Here is a 15995-nt window from a genome sequence, read left to right on the forward strand (position 1 = left end):
ATTCCCTGGACTCAGATAGGAGAGTCCTATCACAGACTCCTTTCTGTATCACACCTTCTAGAACTGCTCCCATTAATGCAGCCTCCAGCCACAGACTGCTGACCGGTACCGGGCTCCCGGCTGACAAACTGCAAGGGTCCCTGCAGGTGCTGCCCTCGTGCCCAAAGGCTGGCATTTTGCTGTGTTCCCAGTGTGCCCTTGACAGCCGTCCACGTTCTGGTGGACTTTCTCTGGATCGCACTCAGTGGCCTGATTCAGTATTCCCGAATCTTCCTGTGTATCAGGGGGTTAACATGCACGTCGCTGGGTCCCCCTCCCAAAGGTTCTGGAAGAGTGGATTTCAGGGAGCCCAGGAAGGTACATTGTTTTAAAGCTTCGCAGGGAGGGGTCTCAGGGAGCAGGTCTGGAGCCCCGTGTTGTAGACGGCAGGCGGGGGCCTCCTCAAGCTCAGTCCTCGGTCAGGCTTGGAGGGCTGGAGACTCAATCATGTGTTTTAACCAAAGTTTTGATTGCTCAGACAGTGGGACTCTCTGAACTAATTAGAATCCATAGGACTGATCGATCAAAGCCAGGGTTTCCTAAGGGGGGTGCCTCAGTGTGCGGGAGGTGGGCTGGGCCCCACCTGACACCTGCCAGAGACGACTCTCTGGGAGTGTGGCCTGGGGATCTGCATTTTAAGCAAGTTCTCCAGGAACAGTGAGTCCACTTCCTCCAAATCCCTCAGAGGCGAGGGAGACAGTGAACTCACTGATCCCCAGCACCACACACAGGGGCGGCCACACTGGCTGTGGCGCCGACCTCCCTATCTCCAGCCCTCCCCTGGAGGCCTTTTGAAAAGTTCAGAGAGACATACAGACATGACCAGTGCGTACAAATAGAACCCCACTTTATTAGCAGTTAGTTCGAGATTGTACATTAATGGAGGAAGGTTCCCGCTTTTAACACAACCCAAAACGGCTGGTTCGAGAGCCCTGATCAGGTGAGCTGGGTAGCATCCCCTCTCCCCCCTCTCCCACCCCGCACAAGGGAAGGAAGCCTCCGTCTGCCCCCCTAGCGTGCCCCCACCCTCTCCAGTCAGCCCTCTCCTCTCCCCAGGAAATGACATGAATTTCATGCACAAATTACAAAAGGAGCCCTCTTGCTTATAATAAAAGCTAGCACAGTCATAGAAAACCCTCTCCTCCTTCATTCTCCTCAAGGGCCAGAGAGACGAAGGAAAGAGGGAGGGATGAACTCATTAGGATAAAACACAGCCAGAGTCTCCCCAGACCCTTGACATTGACCCTTCACAAAGCCCATGCCCATCCCCTGTGGGAACTACAAAAACCTCTGGCTGTCCGAGCTGGCAAGGACAAGCCCTGGTGGGGGCGGGGGCGGGGATTAGCCGTGAGGGGGGGCGGCGGGCGGTGTCTGGGCCCTCCATCCTCACTACACCCAGAGCAGACCTGTTTCCTTCTTTGACATCTGCAAACCCCTGCTCTAGCCCCATCTGCTCATGCTGTGAGTGGGAAAATTGAGGCCCTGGGAGGAAAACTGTCACACAGCTACTAAATGCACCCCGTTGGGACGAAATTTCACATCTCCTGCCTCCAGCCCAGTGCTCTTCTCCTTAGACCACAGCTTGGGGTGGGGGGGCGGCAGTACCCCAGCTGGGTCCTTCCCTGGTGTTTCCCAGGGGCCTGGCTCTGCTCCAGTGCACACAGACTGTGGGCCTCCAGGAAGTAAACACCAGGAGGCCACAAAACAGAGAGAGAGAGAAAGAGCGAGAGAGAGAGAGAGAGAAAGAGTAAGAGAGAGGCTATTTGGTGCCCTATGGTCCATCGCCAGGATCAGAGGGGGTAGAACAGGGTCTTCTGAGCCAGAGAAATCTCCTTCCCAGCAGGCCTGGGCTCCTCCCCCCAGTTGCAGCGGCCTTGCCCCTTGCCCTCCCCTGGGCTCCTGGATCTCCACCCAGCCCTTCTGCTGGGTTGGCACTTGGTACAGGTGACAATAGAGGGGCATCTCAGGCTGGAATGAAGTTGACGCATCAGCACAAAAGGCAAAAATCCAGACAGCCTGAATTACCCTTGACAAGACAGGGGCTGGATGAACATATTCTATGACACCATGAAGAAACGATCAGACAGATCCAGAATGAGGGACTTCGATGGGACAGCAGGCCTGCTCACCTCAGAAATAATGGCATTTAAAAAAAAATTCAAAGTGAGCAGAGAGGATTTTTCAGCATTTCAAGGGACTGAAAAAAAACCTCGGCTATAAGATGCAATGTATGCACCTTGACAGGATCCTGATTCCCCAGCCGGGTATGAGTTACCTGGGGGACAGTGAGTGTAGACTGAACAGCAGACATTCTTAGGACATCACTGCGGTCTTGAGTGTGAAACAGGCCAACATGAAGGACAACGTCCTAACTCGTCGGGGACACAGGTGGAAGCATTTTGGTGAAGTCTCTGGATATTTGCAACTTACTTTTAAACGAATTCAGAAAAAAACATATATGTACAGAGAACAAGTGGAACAAGAGGTTCATTTTAAACCTAGATGGAGGGTTGTGGGCATTCAAAATAAAATAATTGGTGAAACATGTTTTCATTTGCTCCGTGTTTTCACCAACAAACCTGTGGGGACCCTTCCCTACTGAGACTGCCAGTCTCTGGGGGGTCAGCCTCGTTTTCCTCCCCTGGGAACAGATCACAGCTCCCTCAGCTGGGCCCGGGAGGCGCCGACTCACAGGCTTGGAAGGGACCCATCTTCAAACTTCAGGCTCATCCGCTAAGCCCAAGATGCCTGCACTACGGATGGCTCTAGAATGCCCGGGGGCTCAGGCAGCCGAGGGAGACCCTCACACCTGTGCCCACCCCCTGCAAGGGCTCATGGGGGGAGGGGGTGGCAGAATGGATGGTGGAGTCGGCTACCTGACTTGAGCTATTTCTCTCTCTTTTTTTTTTTTTTGGCCCAACACAGTGAATTAGCAAACATTAGAGATGCTGAGGTGTTGTACCCATTTGTTCCTCTCACGTGCAGGATCTGTGTGCTAAGTGGCTGTGAGCCCCTAGAGGGATTTATCTGGCTCCCTCCCCAATATACACAGGTCCCGGCAGTAGGTCCACAAGAAAGATTCATTATAGCAGGAAGGGAAGTAGCAGTGACCAGATGGACCTAAGACGGGGCAGGTGAAGTCCCTGGTCTCCCAGAAGGGTCTGGACAAAAACTGTCTGATATTTCTTCTGCTCTCACAAGGTCTCAACACTGCCCGCTCCTTCCTGGAGCCAGAGGCAGAGGGAAAGGGGGCTGCCTGCCCACCAGGCCTTCTGAGCTCCCAAGATGGGGGCAGCCATCCAGACACAGAGGGTACATTTCATCATGGGGGAGCTGTAAGCACGGGCCTCAGAGCTTGGGCCCATCACCCGAAGACAGGGGGAGGGGTGAGGCTTGGGGTCTGCACTATGGAAGACCCCATTCTGCAAGTCTGGGCCAGATCCCAGGCTCAAAGGCCCTGAGGAGAAGCACGATGGGAAGGCCTCTCTCACAGGACAGCGAACCCACACGTGGCCGTTCTTCGGATAATCCACCCAGTGAAGAACTTGAGGGGAGGGGGCGGGCTCAGGGCTCAGGCAGACCCGGCCCCCTGCACACGGGGGGAAAGGACTCTCTTAGGGAGAGCGAGGCAGGCCTGCAAAAGCAGATCAGGGACTGAGAAGGCTCAAAGGCACCCTGGCTGGGAAGGAGTGGTTTGTCCCCTATCCTGGAATGACCACGGGTGTGACTGAGGGCAGGACAGGAACGTGGCACAGAGTAGGGTCCCACGGATGGGCTCAGAGGCAGTGTGGCATTGGAAGAAGAGCACTGGACTCGGAATCGGGAGCCTCGGATTCAGTTCTCAGCTCTGTCTGCGCCCAGTTCTGAGACATGGTCCGAGGAGGCCACCTCCCCTTTCTGGGCCTGTTTCCATACCCATCGAAGGACCCTTCCAGCCCCAAGATGCTGAAGGCTTCAGAACAGGATGAGGCTCTCCGGAAAGGCCTTCCTGGAGGTGAGTTGGAAGCCGACCTGGCAGTGGGAGGGGCTGGGGACAGGTGCCCAGCTTTCGTCACTTCACATTGTTAAAGAAGGGGGTAGGAGCAGACCCTATCCAGAAGACAGCCCCGAGATCCCATGGTCTGTGAGGGGGCCTGGAGACCAATCAGAGGGTCCCAGCGGGCAGCCCGGCTCCCAGGGCAGCTCCCAACCTAGCACCATGTGAGGGGGAGGGGACAGGCTGGCCTTCGGCCCCCCAGCCTCCCGCCCCAGCCCAGCTGTTGCCTTTGGCCAGAATTCCTCCAGGGTCCCTGAGCTTCACGAAGCCAGGTTTCCTGGAGGGAGTAGGTGTTCCCTGTTCCTCTCGCCACCTCTGTTCGCCTGCCATAGTCCCAGGGCAAACATGCCACTCGGGGAGGAACAGAGACCTCTCCAAGGGACACCTCCAAACTGTCTCCAGGAGGCCTGGACATGTGAAGACACGCCCTCCTCCTCCCTTCCATCTCATTCCCTAGCACTGAGATATGACTCTGGGGCTTGCCACCATTTTGTATGACTGAATTAAAAATAAACCCAACCAAAAAAAATATAATATATATATACACATTATATATATATATATATAACACAGTGCGACCCCAGCACCCAGGGTATAAACTCTGGCACCAAGAGAAAAACAAAATATTAAAATACTTTAGCTTCTTAGTATTCGGGAGGGGGGTTATGGGGTCTCTAGGAGCCCTTGGCCACAGGTAGCTGGGGCAAAGCCACGGACAGCAGTGTCACCCACGCTGCCCAGGGTCTACCAGGGGCCAAGGTCGGGTGGGGCATGGGGACAGCATATGTACAATGGGACATGTATGCTGGCAGACCCCTGAACCGCCTCAGTCTTTTACCACAGGAAACACCACACGTCATATCCCAGGGTGAGCGGGGGTAGGGAGGCCTGGGTCTCTGGGTCCAAATGGCACGCAGTGCCCCAGGGTCCTGAAGAAGGCCCCAAGGACTGGGTGGATACTGCGGGAATCAGCGATTCTTTACCCGAAAGGGAAGGTGAGATGTGAAGGAGGTGTTAACCAGAATGTGTGTGGAGGTCCAGGGCTCTCCTGAGGTGGCCGCCCCCACATCTAGCCTAGTGACTCTGGGTCCCCAGCTGACCCCTCTGAAGTGCCTGGCTCAAAACAGTCAGAGAACCATCCAGTCTCTCTCCCTGGTTTGGCAAAAGGCCCGGCTGGGCTCTTCTCCCTATAATCTGGAGGACAGGGACTATATGGCAGCTAATACTGAGGGAGTACCCTGCCCAGGGCAGGGCGTGATGGGATGAAGGGCAGGGTAGAACACAGTGAGGGACAGAAAAGAGTCTCACGGACTCCCTCCTCCCAGGAAGTGGCCTCCCCCCAGCAGGAAGTGGCCTCCCCACGGAAGGCTGTGAACGGAATGGACCTCCGGTGGCTAGGGAGGTCCTGGAGGCCACAGACTCAGCCCTGGATGCTCTGAGGGGCCTGCGGACCTGCCTGGGCTCTTCTCCTGGCCCTGCTGGGGCCTCAGCTGAGTATTGCTCATAAGTGCTCGGCCAGCCCGGGCCCAGCTCCCACTCCGCAGGTCAGTCTGGCTCAGCGTGCGGCAGGCCATGCAGGCCGTCACGAACGTTGCGTCTGGCTGCGGTGGCTGCGGCTACCTGGTGTTCTGGAGGTCCTCCCGCAGCCAGGTGGGCAGTGTCTGGCCCATCTTGTACAGCAGCTTGGACAGCTCGACGTTGTGGTCCCGAAAATAGTCCTTCAGGAAGGCGCGGGACTGGAACAGGAAGGAGAGGTCGGGTCTGGTGATGCGCTGATTCAAGAGGGGTCCCCCCACCACCACTCTGTCAGCGTCAACCCACAGCCTATGACTTATTCACAGCCTTCCTCAAAATGGTAGCTTCTGAAAGAAACCTCCTAAAGAGCAGGGCACCAAAATACAGTGCACAAGGTCAAAATTCTTGTGACAGGGAGGAAAGGGAAAACTGATTAAAACCGGGGCAACAGGAAGTCACAGCATGTGACCTTTGCCTTCATCCTTTGGACACGCCATTCCTCCTGCGAGAATAGCCATTCCTCTCTGCCTGGGTCTGCATGTCGACCCCGTGCTTGCAGGCCCAACTTCAGAGCCCCTTCCCTGCCCTCCCCACCATGTCAACGTCCAGTGGCATCTGCGTGTTTTGAATTTCCTTCACACTTGTGTGCAGCTCTTACTGCATGAAGCATCTGCTGCTTGTATTGTTATTGGTGTGCGTGACTCCCCTCCCTCCTAGACTAGGAGCCCCTAGTCTGCATTGTCCTCAAAGCCCACAGCACTTGGCTCCTGACCAAATCAGTTCTGACCCACCATGTCCTAGCTTATATTTCCCCCTTTTAAGAATACCATCCAAGAGGCACCTGAGTGGCTCAGTCGATTAAGCATCTGATTCTTCCTTTCAGCTCAGGTTATGATCTCAGATTTGTGGGATCGAGCCCCACAATGGGCTCTGGGCTGAGAGTGCAGAGCCTGCTTGGGATGCTTTCTCTACCCTCTCTCTCTCTGCCCCTCTCCCCGCTCTATCTCTAAATAAATAAATAAATAAATAAATTAAATAAAATACCATCCAAGAAATGCCAAGACCATTAAGATGCCAAGTGCATGGTAAAGGGGGGAGGGGATCCTCACCTGTCAGGGACCCCCTCCAGTTATCCAGCTGCCTAGGCAGCATGTTCACTTACATCCAGGTCCATCTCTGGGTATTTCCGGCCTTTGCTTTTGCCCAGACACTTGGTTTTTCCTCCTTCGAGCAGCTGGCACCAAAATCCTTTCTTTGGGTCAAACCTGTGGAGTCGGGGAAAGCCTATGGATGGGAGCTGGCCCAGTCCAGCCCCTTCCCACCTGAAGGCAATGTTCACAGAGCCCAGGAGGGGCAGAGCCTAGACCATGAAACCTGCTGCCCTAAGCACACTCCGGAACCACAGATGGACAGATTCTCCGGGCTGGTGTTTGCATCTGCTGGCCCGAGTTTTGCCCCCGGGCTACACTCAACGCCCCTGCCCCTTCTTCCTAGCAGAAGGCAGCTCCCATGTTCTGAGTCCTCCTGACCTGGTGGGGCAGCCTGAGTCCATCCCTCCAGCAACCCATAACAGAATCCCAGAGGATTCTGGGAAATCTTTTCTGAGCCTTCACCTACTCAGGGCTGAGCAACTTTTTTCACCCAGGAACCCAAAAGGGAAAACAAGTGGGGTGTTTTTGTCATCCTTAAGTGTGTCCATCACTGAGAAAGTCTGGCTTTCGGAGCAAATTTCAGAAATGGCAGAGCAAGACTGCCTTTAGGATTCAGTCAGGCTGGGCCTTCAAAGGCTTTTTGGGGGCCGATGAGATCTGAAGCTGTCAAGGGGAGGGGAGGAGGCACACTGGCATCAGAACTCAACCCCAGCCCAGAAACCATTTGGAGCTCCTTGGGCATGAGAAGAGCCGGAAAACAGAATTCACATTGGGCAGGTGAGGGAGACGGGGATTTCTGGATGGGCCACAGGGTAGGCATAAAGGAGGAAGACGATGATGGTGAAGGTGAAGATGATTTTTGAGCATCCGTACATGCCAGGCACGGAGCTAAGAGCTCCACATTCAATACAGTGAGCCTTGGGCAGTAGGAATTATCGCCTTTATCTCCAATTTACAGATGAGGAAAGTGAGGTTTGAGGGGGTGCAAAGACTTGTCCAAGGTCATACAGCGAAAGAAGCAATGGGCCTGGGATCCTAACCCAGGCACTGCGGATGCCAGAGCCCTCAGCCAAAGCCACTGTTTCTGTCTGCCTTAAGGTGGAAAACGGCTTCTCTTCTTCACCTTCAACTTCAAGATGGTGAGAAGGCAACAGTCTTGCTGCGTGACCTTCCCAAAAAGGTAGCCACAGAAGGTGACTTTATTCCCACTCTCTTGAGACCCCATCCCACCCCCCTCCAGCTGCGTGAGTCACTTGTCTGGGACATAGCACTAGGGGACACAACTCCCCAGCCCTGAGCTGCAACACAGACTGGTACCTACTCAATCTGGGGAGGGCATTCTCCGTGCACTTACACCAGGTTCTGAGTGAGTGGGATTATTAGCTGTCAATAATACTTACAGTTTCCTTTTATAATTAAATAATAATAAATAATAATAATAATCTAATGCTAAAAAAACTCTTATGGGGAACTGGGGATGTTCAGTGATAGTCTAACTTACTTCAATAAAAGATTCTGAAAATATTTAGCACAGACTAAAAAGAAGACCCCAGGGTTGGGACTGAACAGAGTAGAACATATTCATCACCTCCTTTTTTTCTTGAGTTGATACCTTTATTAATACAACCCAAGTCATATTAATATTAGATTTTCTGCTACACAGCTATCAGGGATATGCATACTTTCTAACACTTGCTATAACTCTAATTAACCTGTGTCTCTTCCATAATCATTCAAGCCTTTGGCTTTTTGGTACAGGTGTGGTGTCTGCTCAGAAAATCACTCTCGTGAAAAGCCAAGGCAACACTCACGCCAAGGTTTTGTGGTAGTCAATAGTGTTGGTCACCCCAAGGAACTTTTGCACTGTGTCCATCACTTTGGCGGGTTCTGTTCGCAACAGTTTGCCATCCAAGACCAGAATCTGGAAGAAAGAGAAGAGGGAGAAGGGGGGGCGATATGAATGTGTGTTTACTCCAGTGGCAGACAGATTCCCAGCCTTCTGGTCACAGCAGCCACAGTTACAAACTGGGGACTCTGCACTCTATAGCCTCTGACTCGTCTTCCACCTGGAAATGGCAGGTGTCCCCACACCTCAGTCTCCTACAGTCCAACTCTCGGCCAGGTTCCCTGGACCAGTGTCATCCTCTCCTAGAGCTATGGCCCGAGCATAGCCTGCCCCTCACAGCCCTACCGCACACCTCTCTGCCTCTCTCCAGGCCTCCGGCCCAAATCTCCTGCACAAACCCCCCAAGGGTTTCCCTACAGTGCCTGTGATCTGGCCCTGCCCGCCCTTCCGGACGGCACTCCCCCTACGTCACCACATGCCTCCCCTCCTCCCAGGAAGGTAGCCCTACACCAGGGCTTTCAGGCTTCCCTTAGGGACACAGAGCCCCTTGTAATGGGACAAGGGAATTCTCATGCATCAGCCTTAGGACAGACAAAAATGAAACCTTTGAAGACCCCAAAGGTCTAGCTCATGATGAGGCGATTTCTGGCCCTGTGACAGATGCAAGACATTGGCGGCTCCCCGCCAGCTGCCACAAGCCGGTGCTGTGAGTGCCCCTCCAAGGGTTGGAGACAGGCAGCTACCTGGTTGGCGTGAAAGGCGCTGAGCCAGCGCTCGATGTGGGTGGCGTACCAGCCAGGGACCAGGCAGCGGCTCTGGAGGGCACGCAGCTTCACGGACGCGTCAGGCCCCGCCGTGATCACCTCATGAAAGGTGTACTTCAGGGCCACTGGGTCATCATGGGCTCGCTGGTGCTGTGGGCAAAGGGAGGGGTCGGAAGTCAGGTGAAGGCCACAAAGGAAGACGCTTTCTTGGGGTAGCAGCTGTGAACTGGACCCAGCAGCTGTGGGTTCAAGTTCTGGCTCTGCCTCTCACCACTCTCTGACCTGGGGAAGACATGGCCCCTTGGAGCCCTAGTTTTCCCATCTTTGCAAGACGGGAGCTGGACTAGACCAGAGTTTGCAGATGTTGGTCTTCTGCTTACCGCCTCTCCGATTTCTGCCATGTCCACAAACCGCCTATGTGTGCTAATGTCAATGCGCTGGATTTACATCAACTCCTCTTTCTTAGTCACATAAATCTATTCCAGGATCAAACTCACTACTGCCTCCATAAATTGAAAAACAGATCAGTTGTCACATAAAGAAGGTAATCATGGGGCGCCTGAGTGGCTCAGTCAGTTAAGTGTCTGACCGGCTCACGTCACGATCTCGTGGTTTGTAAGTTTGAGCCCCGAGTCGGGCTCTGTGCTGACAGCTCAGAGCCTGGAGCCTGCTTCTGATTCTGTGCCTCCCTCTCTCTCTCTGCCCCTCCCCTGCTCATGTTCTGTCTCTCTCTGTCTCTCAATAATAAATGTTAAAAAATTTTAAAATAAAGGTGATTATTCATAAAAACAATCAAAATAAAGCAGTGTTCTCAAATCGTAGCAGATACGAATGTCTGCTACAGGCCCTGAGCCCAAAGCTTGCTCTCTCTTTGTTGAAAACAGATGAGCAGTGTTAGGAAGGACTTAAGAGCCATTTACACCAAATTGAGAATGTCTCCTTTATAGAAATCAGAAGGTATTAGGGACCCCCTCCCCCAAATTCATATGTTGAGGTTCTACCCCCTAAATGTTGGTATTTGGAGGTGGGACCTTTGGAGGTAATTAGGGTTAGAAGTGGTCCTGGGAGTGGGGCTGCCATGATGGGGTTAGTGCCCTTGTAAGTGACACCAGAGAGCACTCCCTCCCTCCCTCCTTCTCTCCCTCCCTGTCCCTCTCTCTCTCCCTCCCTCTCTCCTCCCAACTCTGCCCTGTGAGGACACAGATAACTATCTAAGAGCTCTCACCAGCACCTGAATCTGCCAACCTCCAGGACTAAGAAATACATTTCTGTTGTTTAGGCTCCCCAATCCATGATATTGGGTTGTGGCCAACTAAGACAGGCTTGGGAAAGAATCAAAAAGAGGGAAAATGCCATGTTTGAACCGCCTAGAACAATGTCATGGGGCCGTCAGCATCCAGAGACCAGAAACCTGTCCACTAGGGATAACTCTCACGAGCCCCCCCATACCCACACTGAGGCTCAGACACAGCTGAGAGTGTGGGGTGAGAGAAGGGGGCCCTGTGGGACCAGAGAGCAAGTAGGGAGACACTGGAGCCCCAGAGAGGAAGTGGCTGACCATCTGAGGCACCCGGGCGGACAGGCTCTAAGGAGGCAGGGAGCCACCGCAAGTGGCCAGGCCTGAGGAGGCCTTCCTGGACCAGCTGGTGGACCATCCCCTCCCCCCATACCCTGGCACTGGGTTGTAATCCCAGGAAGACTGGCAGGCAGCACAGGAAACCCTCAAAAGGCTCAAGTGTCAGCATTCCTGTAAGCCTAGTGGAATGGTGCTCCAAAAAATTGAAGTCAGGTCATTGAAGCTACGGGAAGTTCTAGCTCTTCCATAGTCAAGTAGGAACCAGGAGGCCGACCCTCTCTAGCACAGACAACAGCCTGGGTAAATTCCTTTCCTGATCAGGTGTTTGCATCCTCGACCATGACTGGGGAGCCCTATGCCTTATCCTCCTCTGAATCCCCGCCCCCACCCCACCCAGTGTCCAGCGAGGGGGCCAGTTAGTATGGTCACTGCTCGCTGAACCTGTTTCCTCCACGTCTTCTTGTCAGAATCAGAGGCAGGAGCAGCGACAGAGCTGGGAGGCTGGGCAGGCACTGTGGGTTTCTGCCGGTCTCCTCTACAAGGCTGGAAGCTCTGTGAAGGAGGGGCTCCATGCCTACCCACCACCCCACTCCTAGCTTGGGCCGGACACACAGCAGGAGCTTACGCCGCGAGTGAGTGGCGGAGTGGTGGACAGAGCCCCATGCCCCCCAGCCAGGGCGCGGCCCCGGCCCCAGCTCACCTGGTACCAGGAATAGGCCCGGTCCGCTGGGTTGATGAGGATGGTCAGGACCTTGGCCTTGGGCAACAGAGCGGCTGCCCGCCGGGGCGCCACTTCCGAATCAAAGTAGTTGGCGCTCTTCTCAAAGTAGAAGTCGGAGGTGGTGTTGGAGGGGATAGGGAAGAACTCCATGTACCTGCAGAGCCCCCAGGCAAGAGGCATGAGGAGGGGCAGAGGGTGCAGCATGAGAGGGTGAGGGGAGGGTCGCTGGGGGTAGAACTTTAAAGAGCAAGCAGGGCAGTGATCCCTGGCCTCGCTTCTGGCAGGGATTCTGCGTAGACTGCCACCTGGCAGTTTCCCTTTTTCGAGTCCATTCCTCTCAGGGGGGACCTTGGAGTCAGGAGGATATGAAGACTTACGGAAGCAATCTGGGTTGTGAGGCATGGAACAGGGGTCGTGTCTTTGAACCTAAACAAGATGCTCTCAGTTAAACCACAGGGCCCTAACTCCCGTTACTTCTAGGGGGAGAGCTGAGACCTCTCCGACCCCAGGAAAGGCCAGCATTCCGACCCAAGGAATGCCCTCAGCTACCTCCAGAGTACAGGGTTTCTTTCCTGACCTAGCGTGGCACTTTCTAGGCGGTCACTGTGGACCAGGAGACAAAGAGAAGGCGAGTGTGTCACCTCCTAGCCACACCCCTTGTCGGCCTCACAAGGGTCAGTCCAGACGGCTTCCCAGATAAAGCTCCCATATCTCACCCAGAGTGATGTCCACGCCAGCCCTCTGGGACCAGCTCTGGGTTGAGGGCATCTTGGAAAATTAAATGAACACTCCAGACCCTCCCAGGGGCATCTACTCATGCAAAATTGAAGTCCAGGGGCGCCTGGGGGGCTCAGTCGGTTAAGCGTCCAACTTCGGCTCAGGTCATGATCTCATGGGTTGTGGGTTCGAGTCCTGCCTTGGGTTCTGTGCTGACAGCTCAGAGCCTGGAGCCTGTTTCAGATTCTGTGTCTCCCTCTTTCCCTGGCCCTTCCCCACTCATGCTCTGTCTCTGTCTCAAAAATAAATAAACTATTAAAAAAAAAAAAAAGAAGTCCAAACTCGGGAGCACCTGGGCGCCTCAGCTGGCTACGGATCCGACTCTTGGTTTCAGCTCAGGTCATGATCTCACAGTTCGTGAGATCCAGACCCATGTCGGGCTCTGTGCTGGCAGCGTGGAGCCTGCTTGGGGTTCTCTCTCACCCTCTCTCTCTCTCTGCCCCCCAACCCCCCACTCAAGCACATCGTTGCTCTCTAAATAAATAAATAAATACTTTAAAAAAAAAAAAGGAAGTACAATTTCCGGGGTTTATGGAGCCAAAGCCCACAGGCCCACCTTACTAAGGTTGTAGGCTCCCTCCTGTATCCGTGAGACAGGGTTACTCCAGGGAGGTCACCTGGGAGCCTGCACCCCACCCTACACCTACCTACAAAATCAAAATCTTAGGAATAGGGCGGAGGAATTGCCAGCTTGCTCCCATTTCTTAATTTTATTTTTTTTTTCTTGTTTTTAAAAAAATTCCAGTTAACATGCAGTGTTCTATTAATTTCAGGTGTATTTCTGAATTCTCTTTATGAAATAACATCTGTACACCCACTATCCATTGTCTGTAACACCGAGATGGAGGAAGCTCTGAAAACAGAAGCACCCCCCCCCTCCCCCAGGTTTGTAGCAAAGCTGCTTGGCAGCTGAATGTAAATATTCACAGAGTTTGCTACAGACACATTAACTGATGCATTTGCTATTGGGGTACTTGCTAATGGGGTGCTGCCCCAGACCTGCTGGCACCATATTATCTCCCTAACAGTGGAGGGAAGCTGGGACTTACACAAGAGATAATAGACACATTAGAGATTAGAGGTAGGCAAGTAGGTAGGTAGACAGAGACAATAGAGCAAAGAGAGAGACAAAAATACAGAAAAACACGAAAAACCAAACAGAGGAATGCCCATAATCTCTCCACCCAGGTAAACCACTGACGTTAAAATAATAAACAAGAGTAATAATACACAGATAGGGTTAAGAAAAGGCAGAGAGTGGGGCGCCTGGGTGGCTCAGTCAGTTAAGCAGCCGACTTCAGCTCAGGTCATGATCTCACTGTTCGTGGGTTCGAACCCTGCATCAGGCTCTGTGCTGACAGCTAGCTCAGAGCCTGGAGCCTACTTCAGATTCTGTATCTCCCTCTCTCTGACCCTCCCCTTTCTCTCTCTCAAAAATAAATAAGAACATTTTAAAAAATTAAAAAAAAAAAAAAAAGAAAAGGCAAAGAGTAGAGAAAGATAAACGCTGAAAAAATCGGAGTGTAAAACTCCCTACGCAGGCTCCGCACTCTGCGGTCACCTCGGGTGACGGGTTCTGGCGGGAAGCTGCAATTTCAACCACCTCCCCACCCCCAAAGCTAGCAAGCGCCCTCCGAAGGGATCACAAGAACACCTCCCGCTCCACTGTCAGACAAACACAGCTGAGAAGGGCCAGCTCTCGGGTCAGAGCAGTCAGATCTCGCCCCTGCTCTGTCCTCAACTCTCAGGACTTTGGGCAAGTCCCTATCCTCCTCTGGAACTCAGGATGTTTGCCGGCAAGCAAGGGAGGGGTTGGCTCCGTCTTCCAGCAGTCTCTGACCCCAGGCGATAATGCAAAGGGGCAAAGGGCTTCCTCATCAAATGTCCTGGCCCGTGACAAGGCGCCAACATCATGATCCAAGGGTCACTGAGCTTTGTCCCTGTTTACAAGACCTTTGGCTGGGGGGTGAGCAAGTGCCAGCTGCTTCCTGCTATGACAACCGCCCTCCTCCCGGGCAGACTCCAGGACAGCCTTCCCATCCGGCTCCGGACAGAAGGGGCCACTCACCAGTCGATGCCTTTGTGATAGTTGTGGCCATTGAAAAACTGGATCTCCTCAAAGGTTTCCGAGCTGGGGTAGTTGCTGCTGAGGTCAGGATGCATACCCAGGAACAGGTAGAGGGCTGTGGTGCCTGTGGGGATAGAAGGCAGCTGAGACCAGGGCCCGGCCCCAACTCAAGGATGGGGTCTGCGATCCTGGGTTCTGAATCCAGCTCTTTGTGCCCCACCGGGAGATCCCGGGAAGTCCCTTTCCTGCTCTGGGGCTTAGTTTCTTCATCTATATGATCAAAGAATTTTATGAAACCCAGGGGGGAGAATACAGGGCATGCCTGTGGGCACCCCAACTCCTGCATCCATTGTGGAAATCAGTAATCCATCAGGCAGTCCAAATGCTACACAGGAACTTGGCCTCAGAATCCTTCCAACCCAATGGACTCCAGCAGCCAATCGATTAGTGTCTTCTCATAATCCCAGAAGATGGTTTCCAGTTCTGGGCTCTATCTTCTGACACTTGGGAGGAGCTCAGAGAAAAGGAAGCTCCAGGGCCTGCAATCTGTTGATGTGAAGAAATTCTTGAAGGGCTAAGAAATTTGGCTCAAATGCCTTTTCTTCTGGGTGCCCTTCCCTCACTCACATTCTCTGCCCACTTGACTATACAGAATCTACTCCCTCCTTTAAAGACCGCATTCCTTTCCTGGGTGCGAGTCTATGGTTTATATGCTATGAGGAGGGATCTTGAAAGAGAAGGAGACTGGGGCGTCTGAGTGGCTCAGTCAGTTAAGCGTCCGACTTCGGCTCAGGTCATGATCTCAGTCTATGGGTTCAAGCCCTGCATCAGGCTCTGTGCGGACAGCTCAGAGCCTGGAGCTTGCTTTGGATTCTGTGTCTCCCTCTCTCTCTGCCCCTCCCCTGCTCAATCTCTGTCTCTTAAAATAAAATAAAAACATAAAAAAATTGAAAAAAAGAAAAAAAGGAGACTATAGAGTTAGTTTACTTAAGCTTTGGGGGTCATAGAGATAAGGATCCAAGATTTGAATCGCTCATTTCCTAACTGAATGTGTCGGCGGGGGGGGGGGGTCACTTAGCTTCTCTGAGCCTCAGGTATTTTGATCTATAACACGGGAGGACTCATTCATGCCGCAGAGTGTGTTTGTTGGCAAAGATGTAGCAACCCTACCACCCTGCCTTCTCCCTCTTTTGCCTCTGTCAGACATGACTAAGTGATGGCCATTCTCTTTGTACTGAACCAGTTTTGCCTGGCACTGCTCAAATCTGCAGAGCAGCTGATCTGGGCTTCTCTGCCTAGACTGAGACTCCCAGGAAGATGCAAAGTGAGCTCCCTGAGGCCGGGGTTCAGGACAGACAGAAAATTCCACGGCCATCCTCCACCCTCTCCCCACTTCTGTACTGAACAGGCAGTTCATGTTCATCCCGACTTCACTCTCACTTCCTGGGAACGAGGGGGCAGAGTACTTGGGAGTGGACTCAGGGCCCGGTGGTCTCCAGAAC

The 15995-nt window shown here is 53.2% G+C and overlaps 1 protein-coding gene across 2 annotated transcripts in view; it reads right to left on the minus strand.

Moving 5' to 3' along the window:
- Nucleotides 1-869: 869 nt before the first annotated feature.
- NDST1 (N-deacetylase and N-sulfotransferase 1) overlaps nucleotides 870-15995 on the minus strand; it is a 54791-nt gene continuing 39665 nt past the window's right edge. For both annotated transcript variants that reach the window (XM_029943036.1, XM_029943037.1), the window contains exons 10-15: nucleotides 14494-14617; nucleotides 11628-11802; nucleotides 9331-9501; nucleotides 8553-8662; nucleotides 6753-6855; nucleotides 870-5811 (exon numbers count right to left, since the gene is read on the minus strand). In XM_029943036.1, the coding sequence (XP_029798896.1) occupies nucleotides 5692-5811; nucleotides 6753-6855; nucleotides 8553-8662; nucleotides 9331-9501; nucleotides 11628-11802; nucleotides 14494-14617 (803 nt within the window). In that variant the 3' untranslated portion in view covers nucleotides 870-5691. The remainder of the gene's footprint in view (nucleotides 5812-6752; nucleotides 6856-8552; nucleotides 8663-9330; nucleotides 9502-11627; nucleotides 11803-14493; nucleotides 14618-15995) is intronic.

This window comes from Suricata suricatta, chromosome 6 (assembly GCF_006229205.1).
Source record: "Suricata suricatta isolate VVHF042 chromosome 6, meerkat_22Aug2017_6uvM2_HiC, whole genome shotgun sequence".
Taxonomy (NCBI): Eukaryota; Metazoa; Chordata; class Mammalia; order Carnivora; family Herpestidae; genus Suricata; species Suricata suricatta.